The sequence below is a fragment of the Cylas formicarius genome, unplaced genomic scaffold, assembly GCF_029955315.1.
Source record: "Cylas formicarius isolate icCylForm1 unplaced genomic scaffold, icCylForm1.1 PGA_scaffold_4__25_contigs__length_36172078, whole genome shotgun sequence".
Lineage (NCBI taxonomy): Eukaryota > Metazoa > Arthropoda > Insecta > Coleoptera > Brentidae > Cylas > Cylas formicarius.
Genome location: NW_026844334.1, coordinates 25,054,935 through 25,078,833, shown reverse-complemented (window position 1 = coordinate 25,078,833; position 23,899 = coordinate 25,054,935). Strand labels below are relative to the sequence as shown.

The window sequence follows — 23,899 nt, the reverse complement described above, 5'->3', positions numbered from 1 at the left end:
TATTGCTGGATATACTGTTTATATTTTGTTAATTCTTTAAAACCGGTTGTTCAAGTTTACAAGAACATCCGAAGATCCTTGCTTGCTATTGAGCGCAGTAAACGTTTTTACTATTCTAGTTCCTGCTATCGATCGTGAAAAAAACACACAAAAGTATTGATTGAGGAAATAAATTAATAAGAACTTCAAAAACTTTTAAATAACGTTTGGATAGAAACTTCTTTTTGAAAGGCTTTGTCAAAGTTAATTTTAGTAACCAACCAGCCTAATAAAAAAATGTCGCGTATATCAAACATAAATTTCCATACGACTACCTTCCTTTAGAGACAATCCCAGTCAATAACTATAGTCAAATTAGTCATATTGCATTACAAATTTCAATTACACATTCTCGATTTTGTTCTCCTCGTCGACTGGGTGCGCCCATCGCCAAGAGTGAAAGTAATGCGAGAATACCATTAAAATACTTTTAGTGGACGACTGATGGGCACAGTCTTGGACCTTGAAGGCCGCAATACCTGGTGTTCATAGTCAGCCCCCTCTTTGTTTGCTTTCCTCCGCAAGAAAATTTACGTCCGACGAAAGTGATATCGACCAATTTTCGGTTGAGATATTTAAAGTAATTATTTCTGAGGGAGAATATAAAAGCGGTTTAACTGTGGATAAATAACTAATTTCTATCTATATCTGATTACAAATATATATTATATGTCATTTTTTGACTGAATTTATTTATTTTAAGGTTGGTAACTGAGGGTTACATATAAATAAAATTAATCACTGTCGCGAGCCACGCTCAGTGTTGATTCTGTTATGCAAAAATGTATATAGAAAAAGGATAGCATGCAACACGTTGATAAACTTGTTCAATCACTCGTTAATTAAACTCTCGCTCCGCTGAGCTTCGCTAGTGTCAAACCAAACTCATGACAAAAGTGATGTTTATCAAACTGGTTGCATAATATACTATAAAAAAATCTGTTACTAATTGTTAAGCAAACATTACACTTTATTATTAACATATTTTGACAAACGAGTCATGAAGCTGTGAAGAAAATGTGAAGTGAAGAACCTGTTCTGTTTGGTTTGGTGGAGTGATACTTACTTTGCTATTGGACCTCCAAGCAGGCAACATTTTGATTAGATTAACCGATACTGGTCAATTTTTTCATTACCTATTTACTTCTCAAATTCACTTCACTTCACAACGATATGAATGACATTGAGTTATTTTGTACATCAATAACAGATTTTATTATTATTATTGTTAATAAAAATTCGTCTTAGTCTTTTGATTTGTTTTCGTATTATTTAAGCAGCTTGAAACATGTTTTGCGATTATTTCCTTGAAGTTATCAAATACATAAATAAATAAAATAATAATAAAAATAGTTATGTATGTCCGTAAGTATGTATAATTATTTGAAATGTTGACGCAACATTTTGCATTTATAATAATTTTATAAAAATTCCCATTGAGCCCTGTTTCTAAATCATTGGAAGTCAATCTAGTAGGCGGTTCTTTGACAGAATAAGTTTTACCTCTATTTAACCTACAACCATAATATTCCGAAAATAAATTATCCAGAAATTTGTTTTTTTTTTAGATATATCGCGATTTTACAGACATAACAACCTTTAAAATGCTCTCAACCTTAATTTAAGAAATAAGAAACTTAAGGAAATAACAAAGACTGAAGGCAAAATCCTCGAGTTAGTGATGCAAGTCGTGAGAGTTAATCTTAGAATTTTTTATTTAATCTTTTCTTTCCTTTCTTGTACTTTCAGTTTTTATTTTACTTTTCTTATTGTTTTCAATAAAAGTTCACTTCACCCCATGTTAAAATACACCAAAATTATGTATTTTTGTAGGCAAATAATAAAAAAATAGACTTACTATTCTGATGAATGGACAGGATTCTTGGAATATTATTTTTAAATTATCATGGTAATAAGAAAATTAGACAGTATATAATACTAAAAAATAAATGTAATATCGTGATTTACGACGTTTGTCTTAATATTGATAGGCATACACTGGATGTGAAATTAAAGCCTTCGACAACCTTTTTATCGACGCATCTTTGTGTGTGACATAAGAGTGTCGTCATTGGAATGGAAATAACGATGCCGACGCGATTGTTATTCATAAAAGTGCATGTCTATCCTTTATTACCAAATAGGGATTTCACCGTACTCACTACGAGTCGAAAGAACCATTGCAGGTTGAATGAACCTTTTTAATTACGTTTTCATTACCTTTTTCTTGCCTATTTCAACAGGCGTTTACAAATATATGGTTCTATTTTACTGTGACATAAGTAAATTGATTTTATTTCGATTTATTTATGAAAGAATTAGAAAATAATAATCTAGACATTATTTCTAGAAACATGATAATATTATGTCGGGCGGAAATTACAAAACGTAATATTGGATAACCCTGAATAAGATGTAGAGCAATTGCTCTAAAGTTTAGAAATTGAAGACTTGGGATTGCCGATTGACAGGATATAAGCAACATGAAATTAGCTCTTATTGGTAAGTTAGTCTATCCGGCACTTTTAATATACTCTGTCTGACTTAAATTATAGTAATACGTGCTAATTTTCAAAGGTTAAATGATATCTCAATATCACATCCTAAAGCATTCCAACGTAACAATGGCTTGATTAAGAGACCCAACAAACCATTGATAAAATGAGCAGAAATCTGCAGCCCACATGAATAAACATAACTCGGCAAACGAATGGATAAAATGGATAAAACGGATGGACATCTCACTGCTTCCAGCATATCTCCGAACTCCATATCTGTGATGATAGTAAAGAACGTAACACCATTCTTGTATTTTCGATCACTGCCAAGTGCTTGCATTTACAATATCATCTACTGTCTATCCTACTTAACTAAGGTAGGTAGTGTTCCATTTTGGTTGCAATTTCCCTTATTAATAAACATACAGGCTTGTAAGTTTTGCGATCCGTGGCTGCTTTTTTATGAAACCAAACATGCAGTAAACAAAAATTTGAAATTGAACTGAGGTGGCTTTTACTTGATGAAAATCCATTTATCAAAATAAATAAGAACTAAAAGTTCAGATTTTTACGAAATTATATATTTTGACATGACAATTGTTTCCACAACACCGTGTCTTTATCAAATGTCATCAAAAATTTAAAAACCCTCTCTCCGACTTACTGGGTGATTTGTGTTTGGATATTTTTATTTCAGTTATCTAACGATCAAAAATAAATTCACTTCACTAGACTTGATGGAAAGCGGAGGAAGCTCAATGGGCCTAAGCTAAATAGCGTATTCAGCATCATTATAAATATTGTTTTTCAAATATTGCTCAAAGTTTGTTTTTTAAATGGTACACACGATTTTTTCAAGAAATTAGTTTTGCTTTATACAAATTCCTCTAAAATATCTAAGTATGGATTTTATATCTGTATGTTTCAATAAACAGTGACAAAATCTCGCTTTTTATAATTCGCATTTAATAAAAATCTAGTGAGCAAGCTTGCGTAACAACCGAGATACCCAACCAAAACTATACACCCCTCCAGACTATTTCTTTATGCTTCGATTTAATTTTTTTGTCGAAAACATCCTAAAATCAAAAACTTAGATACACTTTTTTAGTTTTTAGCCATAAAAATTACTAAGAACTAATTCACGGTGTTAGCAATATCATGTGCTTTACAATTAAAGATAGTACATACCACAGTTTATTCCCTTATCTCGAAAGATATTTGTTGAAGATAAAGTTGATTTAATTGTGCAAGTGCATTATGAACTATGCAAGATATTCTATCCCTAGCTTTCTCTTGTGCTTCAGTATATAATCATTTTGTAAATGTGTTTATTGAAAATGTGGGATAGTATAGGGATAGTATAAACTAATAGGGATAGTATAAACTAACTTAGATGGTAAAAATTTTGTCAAACCATTATTTATATCACTTCAGTAAATTAGTTCAGCTACCACACTCTACCCAATGACGTAATTTTCATATGTGCCCCCATAAAAGCCTTAAAAATCATGTCTTCTAGATGATAGTTTTAGTTTAGCGATTTATCTAAGGAAGTTCAATTCGGTTAGTAAGTTTATCATTGGGCTCTGTAAAGAAAAAAATAGTGGTTATTCGGAGACTTTATTTAATTTTACAAAAAATATCTGAATTAGAGTTAAAATCTTTAGAGAATGTCTGTGCTTACTTTGAGCAGGAAAATTGATATTTACAAGGATCTGTGGCGCAGAGACTTGTATTGCAAAAAAAATTAAATAGTCTGACCATTATGTGTTTACTTAGTTTCTAATAAAATATTTTGCTGATTTCTCGAACATTTTTGGTTTCCATAATTTAAAATACGTTTTTCTTTATTGCAAATAGCAAAATGTAACTTTCTAATCGGTTTCCAAATATTTAAATATATAAAGTTTTATGCTCGACTCAGGGTAACTGTGGCGTACATTTTAGTAGAAATCAAAAACATATTTTGACCTCGAAACACGCTCATAAGAAATATGAATTTAGAAATTTCTTTAATAATACCCTAGTTTAAAAAGTTATCCAAGTCGTGTGTAACATGTAAAATCGTTAATCATTATTGCAAGAACCAGCAAATAACACTAAAACTGTGTCCTAGAACAAACGAATTTTAGATCAATGATCAGCAACGTCGTACGGGATTGTTTTGACATTAACCAAAGCTACTATTGAGAAAAATTAAAACGAAGGTTCAAAAATAAATGCTATTCCTCGCCTGTAGTTTTGTTTGCATGTATGTTTCGTCTATGCGAATTGATTATGTTAAAATGATTGTGAAGATGTGTCTGCTAAAGTTCAAATAATCCATTAGTAAACACTTTCACTAATGTGTGGCTGTATGTTATGTAATCGAAATATGGGTTTTTAATGCATTTTATTGCTATTTACTTAAGCATAATACCGTCTCTTTTAACTTTGTTTCGATTGTCCAGGTTTTGGATGATGATCAATTTTTGAGGAATAAGTTCAGATAAATTGATTTCGAAACAATTTGATGACCATTTTTAATTAGAGCAATGATAAATCATTTGACGCACTCTGAAACGTAATAGTATTGATATATATATTATCCATGCTATCGTAATCACTTTGAACTCACCACTCACCCTGAAATAAAATTTGCATTGTCCAGTCTCTAACGAAATCGAAGAAAAATTTACAAACTTGGAACATGACAAATGGTTAAAAGTAATAATAGTTAATAAAATGGCAAATGAAAGCCTACATTTAATTTACTTGTGTGAGCTACAACTGTGTGTAAGGTACCGTGAAAAATATTAACTGTATTTTACAATATATTTTACAATGAAGGTTTATATTTATATTACAACAATATTACAACATCTATTGAAACAGTACTGTCACAATATCAGATTTTTCAAGTAAGGATCGGAATACCTACATACGACAGAACTTTCAAACATGTACCTATATTCACAGGCATGTAAACACTACAGTAATACAGCACATACCTCTCAATGTGCTTAATTTAAGTCTTTTATAAAATTGGACAGGTGTTCTCTACTATTTTACCACGTTTTCATGGCCTACCATTACAGGTAACAGTTTGGAGTTAGTTTGTACTCTGTCTGCCGTAATTATATCTAAGTTTACTAGTCTCATTAAACTCCACAACTACGATGCGGCACCTCGAAGAAGCACCTTGATTTGGTACGTTAAACCCAGCAGATGGAATCGTAATCCAGATACGCTTTCACGGTCGGTTATGCCGAAACTAGATGTCAATACATGTATTTTAACATCAATCCAGCCTAGCCTAGCTTTCTCGAAGTAATGCCTCTTGTTTTTGCTCTTATTTGGCATTTGATGCTGCATACCAATATTCTCAATCAATCCATATTTTATTTTTAGTTTTCGTCGTTTAAGATATTTTGTGTCATAGTATTTCCTCGTACGGTGAGTATGCGAATATATAAAGAGAACCGATGCAAAAAAAAAGGAAAACCACGCCTAAATCTGGACTGCCTTGATCCGAATCCTTCACATCTGCATTCTTTTCATCCGGTTAAGTCACCACGCTGTGACGCTTTTAACAGATAGTATATTAATTGGAATTTTCTTTGAATATGAATCGAACTTACAGATCTGCGTCAGGTCGTACAGCGGTACAACGCACGAGGAAGTGACGCGGTTGTTGCAAGTCCATGCAACCCACGGTTAAAGTATTTGGTTGGCATAATTGTTTTAACAGCATATTACAAAATCATTGGGTAGACACAACGGATTTTCAAGGCCTCTAAAGCCTGATTGAAGAAGATCACTGGAATTCTGAAACCAACTAGCAAACAACGAGACCTAGAAACACATCAAATTGTGACTTAGAAATTGATCGATTTACCTACTGTTTTTTGTCAATTTTTTCAACTAACGAGACAGTTATCAAAGAGATTGTGATAAAAACAAATTGAAAATCACTAAGGCCATTCGATGCATTTCAAGACTGAGAAATGACATTTTTGAGAATCAATTTCGTTTACACTTGAAAGAGTGACGGAGCTAATAATGTGCTATCTGCATAACTCTTATTTTCTTTACTCCAGTGACAGTATGGCTTTAAAATCCTTGCCAAAAACACTGCGTCAAATCCAAAGTCTGACTAAATTTTTATTTAATTTATTTAATTATTTATCGTATGATCCTAAGACACAATCGCGTAAAAAACAATTATATAACATAATACAAATAACAATAATAGCATAAGGCAGCAGCTAAACTAACAAGCTAACTTCAAACCCATTTAAAAATCTAAAAATCTGCCCATATTTTTATAAGAGCGTTTTTTGGGTATATCGACAACTAACATGTACGGGACACTATCTAAATTATCAGTCCAATCATTCTGGAGCAACCAAATTTGAAATAGCCAAACCATTATGTAAATGAGTAATGAAAATATGCAGCGGGCAAGCTGCTGAAGCAATAAATTAGAGCAAGTTATAAAACAGACTAAATAGTACGCCAACATGACTCCCTCTCTTAATGATTCACAAAACGAACAGCGAAAAAAGGACCGATCGTCTTTTAGATATATCTTGAGCAGAACCCGAACTAGAATATCGAATCAGGAGACAGTGTGCATCTATCAAGTTCCTTTGAATGCGGTTGATGAGGTCAACTGTTCATTACATATATGACTTAAAGAACACAAAAACGCACACGGAAGAAGAACAAATTTAAACAAAATGTATTTATGACAGTACTGGCGGGTTGGCCAACTTCATAGTCTACTACACCCAACTCAGTGACGGATTTTCACTGAAACATTGTCTTCCACATTCAATGAAACATATCAAAAACTCCTTACTGAATATTTTAGGTTAATTAATTAATTTTAATTAGAATTTAAACAATCGTTTTAAGTTCGAAGTGAAAGTAAACCATTCATTTAAAAAATAATATTACAAGCTTCAGAGTTAAAACTATCAATTCAATTTTAATTAATTTAAATTATCTCTAGTGAAAAAACATTTTGTGAAATAAACAAAATAAAATAAAACAAGAAGTTAATAATAATAGGAAAAAAAGTTTAACTTGATTACTGATACATTTTATTGATTTTATTGATTGATTAGTAAGAAACCACCTAAATTTAGAATCGATATCAACCCTGAACAGATATCCACCCCGGTTCTAGACGTGAGATTATACAGTTTTTCCACAAAAAACTCCACATCTTTAAACGGAATAGTTCTAACCTCGTTGTAAAGGGAACATCGAAACAGTACGTGCAATTGAGTTTATATAACAAACTTTTATACCTCAATTTTGTGAAGGGATTAGTGTAAGTTGACCTGGAATCCTGGTTGTGTGAAGTGGTAAATTAGCTAAGATATTTTGGAAAACAGTCTCTAATAGTACGAACTGTACGAATAATATTAATAACAATCTATAACAGTGGAACTAGTAATAATAATAATAATAATAATAATAATCAATTACTTCTATAACTGCCATGTTGAGAGGAGTTGAAACAATTAGTAAAAAAAAATCATATAATTCGAAAACTGCTAACAACAAACAATTATTTTGCCCATCAATTTTGAAAGAATTCAAAAAGACCTTCTACGCAAAATTTAATTTAAAAAAAAAATGAAAATTGGTAAATTTCAGAAATTCAAGACCGAAGACTTTGAAGGAATCCCAGTTGGATCCTCGAACCATCCTAAAGGGCGCTTTCATAACAAATGGCGATGTCCAGATGTTTTCAAATGTATGGTGTGGCAATAAAATACGTCCCAGTCATGAAGTTATTTTTGTTCCACCCAGGGTTCCACTCCACCCCCTTCTAAAATTTGCCTTTTTGTTTTCTAGTGACTTTATCGAATAGCGTACCCTACCTATATTAGTAAAAAACAATGACTGCAAAATTGCGCAAAATATATATTCAATTCAATCAACTATTCAATTCTTGAATGGTTTTCGTCTCTTTAGGTTTGTCTAAAGCTTTCAATAAATCAGTTTAATCAAAATTCAATCAATCCGCCGTATATTTTGCGAAAACGATTACAAGGCAAAAAGTAGGCATGGCCAATGATCTTGATCTAGTTCGGGCGATTCCTCAAAACAGTTCCACAATAACCGCGAAGTGCAAGGCGGTAATAATAAACTTGAAATCCGACCGTAATTATTATTAGAAATTAGTTGAAAATTCATTACCTAACCTACTTTTCAGTAGCATTCCCACGCCACTTGATAATTGTTTAATGTTTGAGACCGTGTGTTCGAATGCATATTATTTATCGTTAAAAAAGCATGAAATCGCTGTTGTGAAAATTGTTTTAACTAAATAAAAACCTTATTGTTATGTACGTCCACTTTCTTATGGTGAAATGACTCGTTTCTACGATAATCGATGTGTTTGCCATATACGTAATTTTTGAACAGTTGCAATAACGTTTCTTCTAAAAAGCTACATCAAAAAGCGCTTGCAATAACTTATGTCGTTCAATTTATAAAAAATGGGTGACGAAAATTTTCGACATTCTTAAAAGGAATTTAATGGAGAAAATCCAAAAACTTGAGTGTAAGAATAGCACGTCATCTAAACTTCGCCAGTGGTAAATTGTTCCTTTGTTTCTGTAATTCTTTTTGAACTTTTTTTTGTTTTCTTATCTAATTCTGTGTTGCTCTATTTCATTTTGTCTTTACTTTTTTTTAATAGTAAGTTTTTAATTTTTTATAAAGCCCTTCAATTTGCCTTTTATTTGTTTATGTTTATTGTGTTATAACGAATCGGCAATTATGGTACAAAACTGTAGGAAATTGAGCTGACACATGTTGAGATTTCGTATATATAATTGCTTATTTTAAGTATATACATTATTATTTGTATTTATTTCCAAAAATTAAAAAAAAAATCAAAATATTTATAAATTTTTTGTTTTAATTTGGCGTTCCTTATATTTTCTATTCAATTTGTTTCTATTTGTTTAGAGTTTTACGTATACATCAGGTCTGGTTTGATTTAAGCTACAACTTTAAATATTTGAAGTCCAATAAACCGTGATTTATTTTTGCAACGTGGAAAAATTTTGCAACATTTAAAAAGTGTTTAAACCGAAGAGAGGGAAAACTAATCGCCGTGAAAAATATTTAGGTAGGTAACGCAACCTTCAATGCATAGTCTATTAGTGGTTTTACATTCTTCCGAGTAAAAGTTATTTAACATTTCTTTAGCAACAATAATTGAATTTTAAGTGAGTAATAATATACCGATATCGGTTTTTATTGAGGAAGACAACTTTGTCACTGTTAAATATTATATCTGCAGTATACTTGACATGATGTACAAAGAAAATTTGACCGAATTCGCTAAATAATATTTAATTGCTATCTTCTGAATTTCATCGATATAAGCTGTTTTTATTCCAGTTTCTACAAATAAAAGCAAAAAACATATTTTAAATATGCTGAGGTTATAAGCTTTGTATTCAGAGTTTAACTGCAATTTTGCATTCAATAAGAACGTTATCAGATCGAAACTCACCACATCCTAGCGCAGTAAAAAAAGACTTGCGTGTATCCTCTGAAACCAATTTCAGGGGCGTAGAGATAATTTTTTACTAATAAAATATCGGTTGTCCACTTACATTGAGGCAGCGACAAAAACCATCTATTATATGCTTATAAATTAGCATTATTTAGGCGAATATTATTATAATTTATTAGGTAAGTGTAAATAGTACGCCTAGTTACGAAGGAAGTGTTTTTGTTAGTTTTGATAGTTGTTAGTTACGTAATATAGCGTCCTCATATGCCTCTAAGTTTCAACCATGAACCTGCACTTTGCTCCATTTGTTTTCTAAACAGCGATCACCAATCACTTAACCTAAAATTTTAACCGATACATAAAAAAAAAGTTTCCTCGTTTCCGCATGCCCATAGTGGTCTTCCATTCTCAATATTTTTAATATATCTAGAAGCTGTTATTATAAATTCATTATAGGCCTGTTGCTGATTGTAAAAATTGGGGGGTGTTTTTTGACAGTAATCTTCGCATTGATGGTCACGTAAAGTAGTTCCATAAATTCCGGATTCTCTACTCTCACAAAGATGTGTTAAACACAGCTATGAAGTAAAAACTGACCGATTCTTTAATACTGCCCAATATTCGATATCGTAATACTGACTGACTGAAAATTAACATTTAACGTCTTCAACAGCCTGTCTCAGATCCTCTTACAATGCTCGTAAGTTTGAGTATATTTCTGCGACCCTTTTTTATACTTTTTAGACTGTATGAAAAAAAAAGAAACTGAAAAGAGGAGATTTCAACCTACGGAAATGTAATAATTTGAAACTCGTTGACTCACTAGCTCTTGCCATATTTTCAATAAACATAGGAAAATGATTTTTTGAGATCTTCATAACAATTTTCCTATAGGATTGAAAGGGTTTGAAACCATTGGGCGCACCCCAATACCCGACGCCCCTGACGCAACGCCCCGGACGCTGGCAGTCGTCAGCAGGAAAGAGATATCAGATTCGAGAATCGACCAGTGGCGTGGCGGGGGACCCAGACATTCCGCTCACTATAAAATGTGAACCACCCGCTTGGCGGCCCGTAATAGTCAATTTGAAAGTGAACGAAAATAATGCAGAGCCTGTTGTGCGTACTGGTGCTTGGCGCCTTCATCTTTTCTGGTATGTACCCACACAACCGGCATTTTTTTGCGCCTCCTGCCACCGCGTGACGTCTTTTTTGGATATAATGCGACGTGATAGCAAACGTGGTTGTGACTGTGATGGTATGTGACGTGTGAAATAGGGGTGAATCGGAGATTTGGATAATATTTGATCGGGGTAGGTTTTTAATTGGGAATATTTAAGTTATTAGAATCAAAAATTTATTATAATATTCAAAGACCTTATTCGAACTTGGATTACAAATTTCTTAATTTAATATAATTAATCGCTTAGCTTTCGCGCTTTCACTTTGAATAGATACATGCGATTTGGGCAAAAGTTTGTTAAAATTATAGGGTTATGAAATCTGGTTGGTTAAATTTTCTCTAAATATTATTAAAATATATTTGAAGTCAAGCAGAAGGGGCATAGTTTGAAAAATGGGTGCTCTTATGTATCATTATATTATTGTTATATATACCATGTCAATAAAAACAATCAAAAGTATTGAAATTTTACTTAATGATAAAAATGTATTCCCTACCATTTTTATTTTTCATTTATTTTAATAATGAAGCTATTAAACTACAAGTGTGCTAGCTTGCCAATGAGTATTAGTGCTTGTAGAGCCAGATAATCCTCATTTGTTTCGGTTAAAATCTAATAAATGAGTAGAAGTATACATACATGATGAGCGATTCTACTTCTGTACTGTAAACGCTATATGAACTTCATTCTGCTGTATATAAAGTCAAGCAGAAAAAGCGGTAAAACTATAAAAATATATTTTCTATAATTTGTATTTTTCGTTGATTCTAATAATGAAGCCCTAGTGCTAGTTCTGATGCTTCCATACCAATTATTGAATGCCGTCATATGAATTCATGCCTTGAGTTCAATTTTAAGTACTGAAGGCTAATGTAATTCTGAAAACATTTTACTTTGATGAAAATATTTTAATTTGTCACTTCAGTATTAGTAAACCAAATTTATTGACGTCAAGACCATTTTTCACAAATTATAATATGTTAATGTTAAATGTTTTAACTTGATACTTTGATACTGATTACAGAAACAGATAAATGGAATGAAAATGATGGCTGGGAAATAAATTCGCTGAAATTTTTGTTCTGCGAATGTCATCTCTCTATATTAGTTTGACTAGTCCGACTTAGTTTCCTTCCTTCTATAGCAATAACATTACCACTTGACAATGAAAAATGTTACCAAAACTTTTAAAATTCACGGTTTGAAACCGTATTAGAGTTCATCTTTATAAAACAAAACATCTTGTTTATCTTTGGTTGGAAATTGTTTCCGATATTTTGAACAGGATTCTTTTTCGTCAAATCCTAGTTTTATAGCCTGAGGTTTATGTATTATTATACGGAATCCAGTTTGCTGACATTTCCGCGTATTTTCTACAACCAATGGGCAATAAATTTATGTCGAAGAAAATCAAGGCAAAATGCGTGATTGTCCCCCACACTGCCGCTGCTCGCAATTTCACCTACAACTTGTAAGAAAACTTTCATTGTATCGAAAAAAGAACCATGGAGAACAACAAAATTGGCTCGCGAATATCGGCACGCATCGTAAATTAACAAATGTGTGTTTACACTTTCGAGTTATGTACCAGTTTTGTTTGTGAAACGGTTAAATTCCAATAAAACACGATTCGGTTTTGTGCAAGAGCCAATTGTGACACAAACCGGAGTCGCTTTCATAGCCGTTTAGAATTGTCTTTGCCTAGGCAATCGCCTTATGTCAGTAGCCGATAATTTAAATACCTAGATAATAATCTTGATTTGTGTTTATTTCTCATTGGCTCATTGTCTGGACTACTTTGAACTAATTGTTATTTAAGTGCTCTCTATGAGTAGGAAGTCTGTTGAGCGTACCAGGACAACAAGAGATCAACGTTTTGTTTATATCTGCGCCCTTCAAACGAGAAATGTGGATCTATCCAACAATATGCTGTACTTTTTGGCATAGTAGTACTAAGCCTAGTAATGTTTCATTAGTGTTTTGTGGTTTTTACCGAATTTTGATTAACAGATTGTCGACAACATTTGCTGCGCCTGGATCTTTTATAGAACATGGAAATATTTTCATTCCGACTATTTTCATATAGTTCTAGTTTTAAAGGTAGTGTTAATTGGTCAAAGTTCAACTCAATTTAACTCGCACAATGCCTACACACAGCTATAATTTGACGTTTTTGTCACAGGTAAAATCATGGATAAAGCATGTAAATGACTGTCCACCTTGCAATTGAAAAACACTTTTTTTCTTATTATAATTAATTATATTAACACACAAATTGAAGAGCAAAGGTTCAATATTGAAAGGAAATTAATTTGTTAATTAAATTTAATAAATAGAGAATGAAGTTGCTGCATATCAAGTGCCACACTTAATATTCATCGTTAATTTTATCGGAGTGGGAATACGAATGTTTAGAATTAATTTCGGTAAAATTAAAAAAGAAAAACAAATCTCTACGCTACTCTAGAGGATACTTTTCAGAATAAAAGAAAAACTTTCGATCAAATTTCTAACCTAATACTTTCTTTTATGCAACAAAATATTGTTGCATATTAATTTTCGACTATAATCTGCATCTTTTTTTTTTATTTTGGTGTGAAATCCTTAAATACGCCTTTACCCTGTTATATGATGGCAGACCTGTACGAATTCAGCCATTATCCTCACGATATATTTGTATAAACTGTTTATAAGCAGATTTGTAGGCGCGAATATTACTGCCAAATATGTTGAACCATAAGAGGTCAAGTGGAACCCCACTTGACCTCTTATCTGAATATCCCATGATTTTGAACCATTAGGATAGTGGAATTTGGAGAATAAATTCCATTCCATTCTCCTCAACAAGTCACCAGTCACCAGCACTCACCCCAGTCAGTTTTTCAAACAGCGATTCAGAATGGATCCTGTCGAAGCGTTGGCGCTATTTTCATCTTCAAAATGTTCCAACATTACTACACTTTCTGGATAAATTGCTCCGGATTCCACTTTTTACCTATAGAGTATTTTTTTCTATTAGATCAGACACGATAGAAACGTTGTGATGAAAACGAAGTGGTTATTAAGTTCAGACAATCGAGGAATCCAGCAAACTATCGATACAACGGTTTGTGTTCCATTTACATGTTTTCTGAAATGAAATAAGCACTCTGCAACTGCCTTTTTTGATTTGATTATTGGGTAGGTACTTCAAAAGGATAATAAAAATAATGAACATTAGCACGATTCTTCAGAATACTAACCACAATGGCGTCAGAAGGCATGTAGATATTCTTATCTGATATGGATGAGAATTTCTGTCATCCTTTACTTTCTTGTTGTCTTTGTCTATGCTCTGTGTTGGAATATTTCAATCAAAAATTTTAGTGTGCACAAAATGTATAAATTTGCAAAAGACAGGTTTTCCTATGGTAAAAGGAAACCTTCCGTAAAAGTAACTGAAAATTTAAGATTATGGTAAGATGTGTAAAAGTAGCTATTTTTTTCCGATCGCTATTGTTTCTTACATGGACATTCTGAAACCTCCATAACACCAGTGCTAGTTAACGTTAACCAAACAGTGGATTAACGGTTGTACATTGAAATATGTATAAGAAACATTAGTATAATAATTAAAATTTACCGTACGTTTCATCGTTCTGGCAAATCCGTGCAAAATAGACAAGTGCAAATTTATTCAATACGTTGAATCACAAAAGATGCGGTTTCGGATGGCATAACTAAGTTAATTGAAATTCTCCCATCATGGGAACGTTTACAGTACTTGAAAGTCCGTCGACTTCCCATGGTGAAAACCGCAATGTTCGGAAAAAACCAGCATTAAATTGCGAAGGGTTATTAACCTTAATTCTATTGAAAACGTTTGTTTTCAGTAGCAGGCAAACGATCTAAGAAGATTTAAAACAAAATTGGTTAAATTTGAAAATAATGTCTGCTTTGACGTAACAAATTCGAAGGAATTCCAACATTGCGGAAAACACGACACTGACCTTTACACGCAAATCGGAAAAACAATTACTACAAATCGTTTAAGTTTGCTAAAATCTATAATACCCGATAACCTTGAATTGTGTAGGTATTTCTGAGTTAACGTTGCATTTTATATGTGTTGTTCTATCACGTTGTTGGATTTTCTTCAACCATTAGCCTGCTATTTGAAGCCAAGGTTAAAAGTAAGGTGTACACTTCAGAAAATATAATTCGTTATCTAATCGAATATAGGTAAACAGGTAAACCGGTCTTAAGTTACGAAGACGGATGTATACTTGAATTAAGTATGAACTGAACGTGCTAGAAAACGTGTTTCACTAATTTTGTGGGGAGCTCTGCCCAAACTTTGATTGTGTGGAGCAACAGTTTCAAGGAATGGATAAATTGATTTTTCTCTAGTAGCAACAAAGCAAGATTCCAAATTCTAGATATATTTCAAGTCAATAAATAAATATATCTTCATGCAACTCTATATTTTCACGACTGCTAGTATTGAATGCATACTTGAAGAATAACGTAGGCAGGAGTCTCATTTCTTGGCTTGACATTTATTGAATGATTAACGGCATTTCAATGGATTTTGTTCTATGTCGATCGCTTAAAAGGACTGATTCAAGAAGGCGTGGTGACATATAGCGTATTTAGCAGTAACACGTATGAAGTGGTAAAAGAACTGCCGCTTCAATGTTTAACTGGAAATCCATTTCCAATATTATTATTTTACATAATACGTAAATAAATATTATGTCATCAAAAACTATGCGCTGTGCGCTCCCAATATGAAGAATTTCCTGTTTTCCTCAATGCGTGCGTATACTAAAGAAAAAGAAAGTTGGTGATGTAATAACTGAAGTATATTTATTTGCTTTTTCAGTTATTGCTTAGGAGAAATATTCGAGAAAAAATTAACACTTACTCAATGGGATCAGTCCGTTCGTAGTAATTATTAAAAATAATAGTATTCATTTAGCCACAAAATAATACAGAATGTATCATATGGTTACATACAAAGGGTTGAAAGCAAGTGCAAAAAGTTCAAGTTCAAACTCTAAACAGTGAAATTAATATTCAAATGTGAACACATTTAATATGAAATACACAAATTGTTATATTGCATTGTACCAATACCTCCTTGTCCTCCTCCACGTCCTTAAAATATTTGGCGTTAATTTTAGATGATAACTTTACAAAGGAAGAACATATTGCAAATGTTACGGCAAAGTAAGAAAATTAATATTTAAATTCTATAAATGAAATATCTCACTCTGAAATCCTCAATACGTCTTCGTTTCGTATACCATGGTGGTGTCAGAATCACGGCATGGTTGTTTGGATTGATGCTGGTAGTGATGTTATTAAAAAATAAAAGGTACCCGACAGAATTAGTCTATAGAGAGAGTGAATTATTAAATATTCGTCGGATTCAAGCTATAATATTTATGATAAAAGTCAACAATATTAAAGTACAAAACTCCAGATACTCAACATTTCAAATGCATGCTTATTTTCAATGTAGGGAAGAAATGAAAAAATAAATATTGCATAGTAAGTTCACAATTGTAAAACTAATTTGAAAATATCAATAATTGCTAGTGGGCATATACTTGAAATTTTTAGAATTTTGAAACTTTTACTTTGATATTTATGTATTTGAGTGTATTTTTTGCATTATTGTTAGGCTTCTGTCAAATCTACTTTACAGGTAAAATTGATGGAGAAAAAATTTTACACTTTAGGTACAATTGTGCAATAAAGTAGTAGTCTAGATATGGTAATTTGGAGTAATTCTTTTGAAAATTATATTAATTACTGTTAATTGCAATAGAATATTATATTCTATTAAATGATCTTGATATATTGGTACTATTTTTGCTATTACTATTAAATAAATAAAATTCTTAGATAATTTTAATGGTAATAAAAATTTGTTGTTAAAATTTTATCTAACAAAATATCGGGTGTACCTTTTTGGGCGGTCTCTAATTAGGTCAAAGTAAATCTCGAAGAAAAAACTTCCTCAACACACAGATTCATATCTACATACCAATTGTCTACTCTGTTTTTTAGTTTACGATTTTTTTGAGTGATTCCCATTTTGACCAATTTTTAAAGTTCTTGACCATTCTATGCTTTCGAATTAATTTTCGTTAATTGTTTATATCAAACTTCATTAATAGTAGTCACAATAAATTTTGCAACATTTTCCACCATGTTCCATAGATAAATTAATAAATATTTTAAATAGATGAAATAATTAATTTTATATTAAAAAATATATATTAAATTTTTATTTATGTGAACTTAGAGTTGAATACTTTTGAGTTTTAAAACTGAAAATAATCACGTCTCTTTCTAAAGAAATACATACTTTATAATAATATAATTAAATATTTACAAGAAAATATAAAATGCCTCTCTTAGTAGTTTATTAGATATCAAAGACTGCCCGACATCTTTATCTGAATTAATTGTTTGATATTTAGATAAACTTTTGAGTAGCCCTCAGTAACTTAAATCACGCACTAATCGAATGGGAGAATAAAAAAATGCATTTTGGTCATAAATTCAATTCAATTTCATCAATGATCATCGGGTCAACAATATTTCCTTCGAATGAGCCCACAGACGTTAAATAAGTTTCCGAAAATAATCTCCCAACATATAAATTATGTTGCTTCGCAGGTCTGTCGCAACAAAAACTGGTTCTCGTTAATATTTTCGATTTGAAGAATTCACTTTCCATTTCGGCAGCCTTTACGTGCGCACCCGAATACTTTTTAAAATGCCGCCAAGCACCCAAATGTCACGACGTTTGCCAATATAATATATTAATGCAATGCCACACTCGCTATAGACCACCACAATCTCAGTTTGCCATTTCATCGAAAACTGTACCCTGCAGATATTAAAATTCGCGTTACCTACCAAATAATAAAACTATAACAAATAACTTATGTCCAGTTTTATGTTTCCTTGGCGAATACGACTAAAAGTAAATTCGCCGTGCCCCAGATACAGGACTTTAACCCAGTGCGCGAATATTATTTCAAAAGCCACACCTGCAGATATCAGGTTTTAAAAATATAAGGCGTAAAAAAGTGCACAAAACCGCAAGCATCGAATTCGAGACGATTGCAAAGATCTTCTTCTTTCGCAATTGGAAAATGATATCACCTTAAGAATCTATTCCAAGGTCAATGTGATATATTAATAAAAATATCTTATTAGAACCTCAAATGGTTTACTCTTTGGATTAGAACTAAGACCAAGTAAATATTTAGATACCTACTCGCTATGTAGCTTCGTATACAAACATACTAATACTAAATAGAGTCGTAGTTTCATGTCTCTAGCAAGAATCTACAAGTCAATTAAAAGTTAAACATTAGAAATGTTCTACAATTTTTTTAGTTTAGTTTACTCAAAAATTAATACAGGGTACTGACTACAAATTTATATTGAGTTGATATAAATTGTCTTATAAAGAGATCAAAATATAAATTTCAACCAGAATACAGTTATTGTGGAAAGTGGTGAATGTTCGATAATAATTGTAGGTGTAGAATGGTTCTAAATCAAACGGTATCTAGCATAGTTAATAAAATATAAAAACAAACACAATAAACATTAAACGATATGATACAATGTTATTTAAAATCAGGAATATTTTTATATAGTTTCAATGTTTTAAGCAATGAGTCACCAACCCCATGATTGTTGCCACCATATTAAACAATCGGAAAATTTCGAAAAAAAATTCCTTGCATATTATTTCTTAACCAACAATAGTTTGCATTTTTGTCCATCATTCTAAAGAAGTGGCTGCAATAAATATGTTACATATTTTTATATAGCTAATAGTAAACTCATAAAAAGTCAATATAAAGACGTCTAACAACTTTGTAACTCATTTTTGTTTACCAGTACCTTGTACAATAAAGTTTAATTAACTAATTATAGTTCGTATCTCACCGTACATGAAGCTATATCAAAAATAATAAAAAATTGTTCACAATTTCGACCGTTTTCAGCACAAGCCCAAGAAAATTTCAAATGTCCCGATGACTTCGGCTTCTATCCTCACAGTAGGTCGTGCGACAAATACTGGAAATGTGATAACAATGTGGCGGAACTGAAAACTTGCGGAAACGGCTTGGCTTTTGACGCCAGCGATCCCAAATTTTTGACTGAAAACTGTGATTACATCCATAACGTCGACTGCGGTGACAGACTTGATCTTGGTAAGTTTTAGCCGTAACCTTTTAAGATAACCGTTTTAGGTGCAATCAATAAACCAAGGCTAATTAACTTACGACTAGTTCAGTAGTGGTCGTTAGCATACAACGAATTGAATAATAAATGTTCGCTTTCTCGATAATTTCTAGATCATTAACTTGAATAACAACTGCGATTGGAATAAAGAGTAAATCACTATAATCGAGGCGAATTTATGCAGTTTCCAAATAATGAAACTCTGCCAGATGGCGCATTCGTGTTTTATATTTTCTATGACGTTTCCGATTTTCCCTTAATAATTGTATCTAAATGTTTTTAAGAACCACCGATCTCGACAACACATTGCGAACGTCTTTATGGTATTTTCGCCGACGAAAGTAAATGCGATGTCTTCTGGAACTGCTGGAACGGAGAGGCATCCAGATACCAATGCTCGCCTGGATTAGCGTATGACCGTGAAGCTCGTGTTTGCATGTGGGCTGACCAAGTGCCAGAATGTAAAAACGAAGGTACGCTCAACCCCATAATACATACATGTCGTCACTGAATTACCTATTCAACAAACAGTTTTTATTGTAAAATACACAAAAAAATATTTAAAATAAATTTTTAATCTATATTGGTTACGTTGTCACCTAGCAAAGCTGAAACTTCTTGGTATTTTATCAAAACGAATGCTACAACACGCTATGTATTCTACAGATCATAAAATATAGATAATTTTACTTATAGCATTTAATGAAATTTGGTAGTATACCCATTTTCACGGCGTTTTCGAAAAAAAGGTGCAATGTTATTTGTAAGAAATTCCAGCCTTGAATGTAGAGTCACCTTGCTCAAACCTCATCACTCTGAAATTAACATTTCACGGTGATGAGAAAACAAGTCACAGTCCACAAACCATAACATAGTTTATAAGACTTACATATACATCTCCACTTACATTTGGCTACTTCAAATTGGATCACATTCGGCACACCACGTCCGCTTACAGGACATCAAAAATGACACAAAATTCAAAATTGGGTCCCCAATTTAATCTCGACAATGTGATGGTTACTATTTTTAGAAGTAGCTGGAGGATTCACTTGTCCAACGGGCGACCAAGTAAGTAATACCGGATCATTTTCACGTCACGCCCACCCCGACGACTGCAGGAAATACTACATTTGCTTAGAAGGTGAATATCTGCAACATTCTATTGAAGGATGTTATTTAACAAAATCTCTTTTTCCGGAAAGGCCAAGCACGCGAATACGGATGCCCTATTGGTACAGTTTTCAAAATCGGTGATGCTGATGGCACTGGTAACTGCGAAGATCCTGAAGATGTTCCTGGATGGTAAGTAACACTATTGGCAGCAGAAAACCTGACGGGGATACAATTCAAATCTGGTGGTGGTAATATCCGTGTACAGTATTTATGGACCTTTGTGACTAAGTATTAACTGTCTATTGCGGCAAATAAGCACTCATAAACTATTTACACTTTCTGTCTGTTTCGCACTTTTTCCTTAATTTCATTTTCTGACTAATACCATAATTTTCTTGAATAGTAAATCCAAAAAATTGAACCACCGATTACTAGAAAAAATAAAATTTTGAAAGCACTACACAATATTTTGACCTTCGCTCCGAAATTTTCAAATTAATTTTTTTACTTCTATTTTTCAAAATACTTATTTTGAGAAATGGTTATTGCAGATAGATTATCTTTCGTTAATCAAACTTTGATTCTAGATAAAACAAAAAGTGATAAATAACTATGGCAATATTCTAGGCGTGAAATTGAGTTGCAAGATTAGTTGAGGATGAAAAACTTAAAATAGAAAATGGAGTTTCCAATACCGTATTTGGAAGATATTTAGATTCTCCTTGAGAAATGATCTATATACTTCCAATAAGAATTAAACATCTTTCATTAGTGAATATGCAGTTACTCTAGTGATAAGAGTGATAAGAGTTTCTAAAGAAACGCTCTATTAATTTCATGAAAAATGTTGGTACTCACAATGACATAATTCATTCAGCTTAAACAAATTTAATTTGAATTTTAATTAAAAAATATATTTTTTTATCTATAAGCAATTGTTCATTGGATCTTCAAAATAAGGTACGGTACTTTCAAACTAATCAAAACTATTAATTTAAGATGAAATAGCATTGAGGATCGCTTTCTGAGGCCAACATTAAAAGAAGTTGATGGCTGAACCGATCTTTTATACGATCACTATAGGTACTCAGCTAACAAAAGATCGATAATCAAGTGACTTCGAACTGAACACAAAAGTAATGAAGAAACTTGAATTTGAACTTCAAATTTTCAATAAGCAGTTCCTTATTGCGTGCACTTTTATGCCAATTGTTTTCGTTATATTTAAAATTCATGTATGTTTCATTAATATTTCTTGCTATATGTCAACAATAACATAGTAAAAGTTAAAATAAAAAGCTTGAAAACATCCAAATTTAAAAAAAAATTCAAATATTTTGGTGTTTATATGTTTCGCGGGCATTAATACTATTATGTTTATTATAATCGCAAAACGAACACCTAGCAATTACACGTAATCCAAAAATCTTATTCCTCTATCCTTGGGGGCATTTACAGTGAGGACTACTATGGCGATCTGGATCTGAAGAGCATTCGCAAAAGCGAACTTTTGGCTGGTCTTCAATCGAGCGGCTCTTCGAGGGCGGCCCCTGCAGCTAAAAAACCCAGGCCGGCTCCCGCTTCCCGCAACGCCCCAGAACCTTCAAACTAACTTCCTTTAAAACCGACAAATTTACCCCGTAATACTCATTTTCAAGAACTTCCCAATCTGTCGTTGAAGACAGGTTCCATCGAGTGTAGTGTTATTTATGCTATGATTGTGTTTAAACCGTTGCAAATGCGCTTGGGCGCAGTCGGTAGATTGACGGACGGTCAATAGGATGATAATCGGAATTTTCTATTTAAGTATTATATTCTTAGATTATTGACTCAATTTGTTTTACCTTTCCCAAGTTGAAGGCAAGGCAAAATATCTTGAAACAAAAGTGATATTTTACAAGACCAATTAAGCTCTTATCCTATTGACTGTCCAAGTTGTAATTATTTTTCTATCGAACGACGCGCTGAGAGACTTTCTACAGTTTAACGACGGTACAAAATTTTTATTACGTTTTTTACGACAATAAATGGATGTTTTGTAGCACTGGATTTTAATTTGTTACGTTACCCACAAAAATTATCCCAGCCAACCGTCCATCTGCATCGTGTATGTGAAAATAACATAACTAATAATAATCATTTCTTAACTTCCAGCATGAAATTTAAGAAACTTCATTCTATAACTGGTTATTACAGGTATATAGACCTTTTTTGCACGAATTTCTTTATATTTCACCTGTATCTTTAATTTTCTTCTGCACAGTTATTTAATACTCACCCTTTGAAAGGTTTTGACTTATTTTGTAATTTACAAATAATATACATAAATATAAATGCATGTAAAAACTCGAAGAAGTTAGTAAAGTTGAGTACAAGCTCGTTCAAATTCCAAATGAAATCTGTAACTACACCTCGGTCACCAATTGGTGTCGCGGCATTTCAGCAAAATTTTATTTTGTAGCGAGGACTACTACAAAGACGTGGATTTAAAAGCGCTCAAGAAATTAGGCTATTAGTATTAAACGCAATGTTGCCATTGGAGAGATAGCATCGCGCAAAAATCAGTGAGTGAACTGTCTTCAGGAAGACATTTCCGCGTTTCCCGCAGACACGTTGTGTGGAATATATAATAAGAACCATTAGTACTAAGATATTTTAGACATATTTATTTGTTAATGGTCTTCTGTTATTTGTGGTTTCCATAGTGTTGCCTGGTTGTGTTATTAAGTATTTTAATAAAACTTAGTAATAGGAGTAGCAATAAAGACTGACTGGCTTGACACAGTATTATTTTTTACTTCCTACCAGGATCCTAGTCTAAACGTGATTTTTTACTTTTAACTATTGAAAAATTTTTGGTACACCTCAACAATACGCGAAATGCAATAAAAATTTGTAGTCAACTGATAGACACGATAGATTGATTGATTCTTCTATTGCTATTATTTCCTATCCATATTTGGGTGGTAATAATGAGAGAAATTAAACTGGTTTAACGTAGATTACAAAAATGAATCTTCTGAAATTTCAACAACAATACTGAACTATATTTAATATATTCTATAAACAATATAATCTATTTTTAGGAAGTTCCTTTTGTATGTCTTTTTACAAAGTCGACTATGACCCCATCTTCTAAATATAATATTTCCCTTTAAAGCTAACCAATATACATGCAATATCTGATATTTTCGGATAAATTACATTTTAAAATTTCGAATGCAAAATCGACCCATTTTACTCATATTTCAGTGGACGCGATACCCGCA

General features: G+C 32.2%; 1 protein-coding gene across 3 annotated transcripts; it reads left to right on the top strand.

Moving 5' to 3' along the window:
- Positions 1-11,085: 11,085 nt before the first annotated feature.
- Positions 11,086-23,409, top strand: LOC132700623 (protein obstructor-E). 3 transcript variants are annotated; one of them, XM_060668058.1, is made up of 6 exons: positions 11,086-11,222; positions 19,274-19,483; positions 19,799-19,987; positions 20,554-20,658; positions 20,720-20,819; positions 22,089-22,671. In XM_060668058.1, the coding sequence occupies exons 1-6, from the start codon at positions 11,174-11,176 to the stop codon at positions 22,240-22,242; spliced, it is 807 nt and encodes a 268-aa protein (XP_060524041.1). In that variant the 5' UTR covers positions 11,086-11,173; the 3' UTR covers positions 22,243-22,671. The 3 variants fall into 3 exon arrangements, with proteins under 3 accessions (XP_060524041.1, XP_060524040.1, XP_060524042.1); XM_060668057.1 differs by having other exon boundaries at positions 20,548-20,658; XM_060668059.1 differs by lacking the exon at positions 22,089-22,671 and adding an exon at positions 23,092-23,409 and having other exon boundaries at positions 11,159-11,222; positions 20,548-20,658.
- The last annotated feature ends 490 nt before the right edge of the window (positions 23,410-23,899 follow it).

Coding starts and splice junctions, on each gene's coding strand:
- LOC132700623 (XM_060668057.1), top strand. CDS start 11,174: ATGCAGAGCCTGTTGTGCGTACTGGTGCTTGGCGCCTTCATCTTTTCT. Junction 19,484..19,798: donor CGGTGACAGACTTGATCTTG/GTAAGTTTTAGC, acceptor AATGTTTTTAAG/AACCACCGATCTCGACAACA. Junction 20,659..20,719: donor ATACTACATTTGCTTAGAAG/GTGAATATCTGC, acceptor TTTTCCGGAAAG/GCCAAGCACGCGAATACGGA.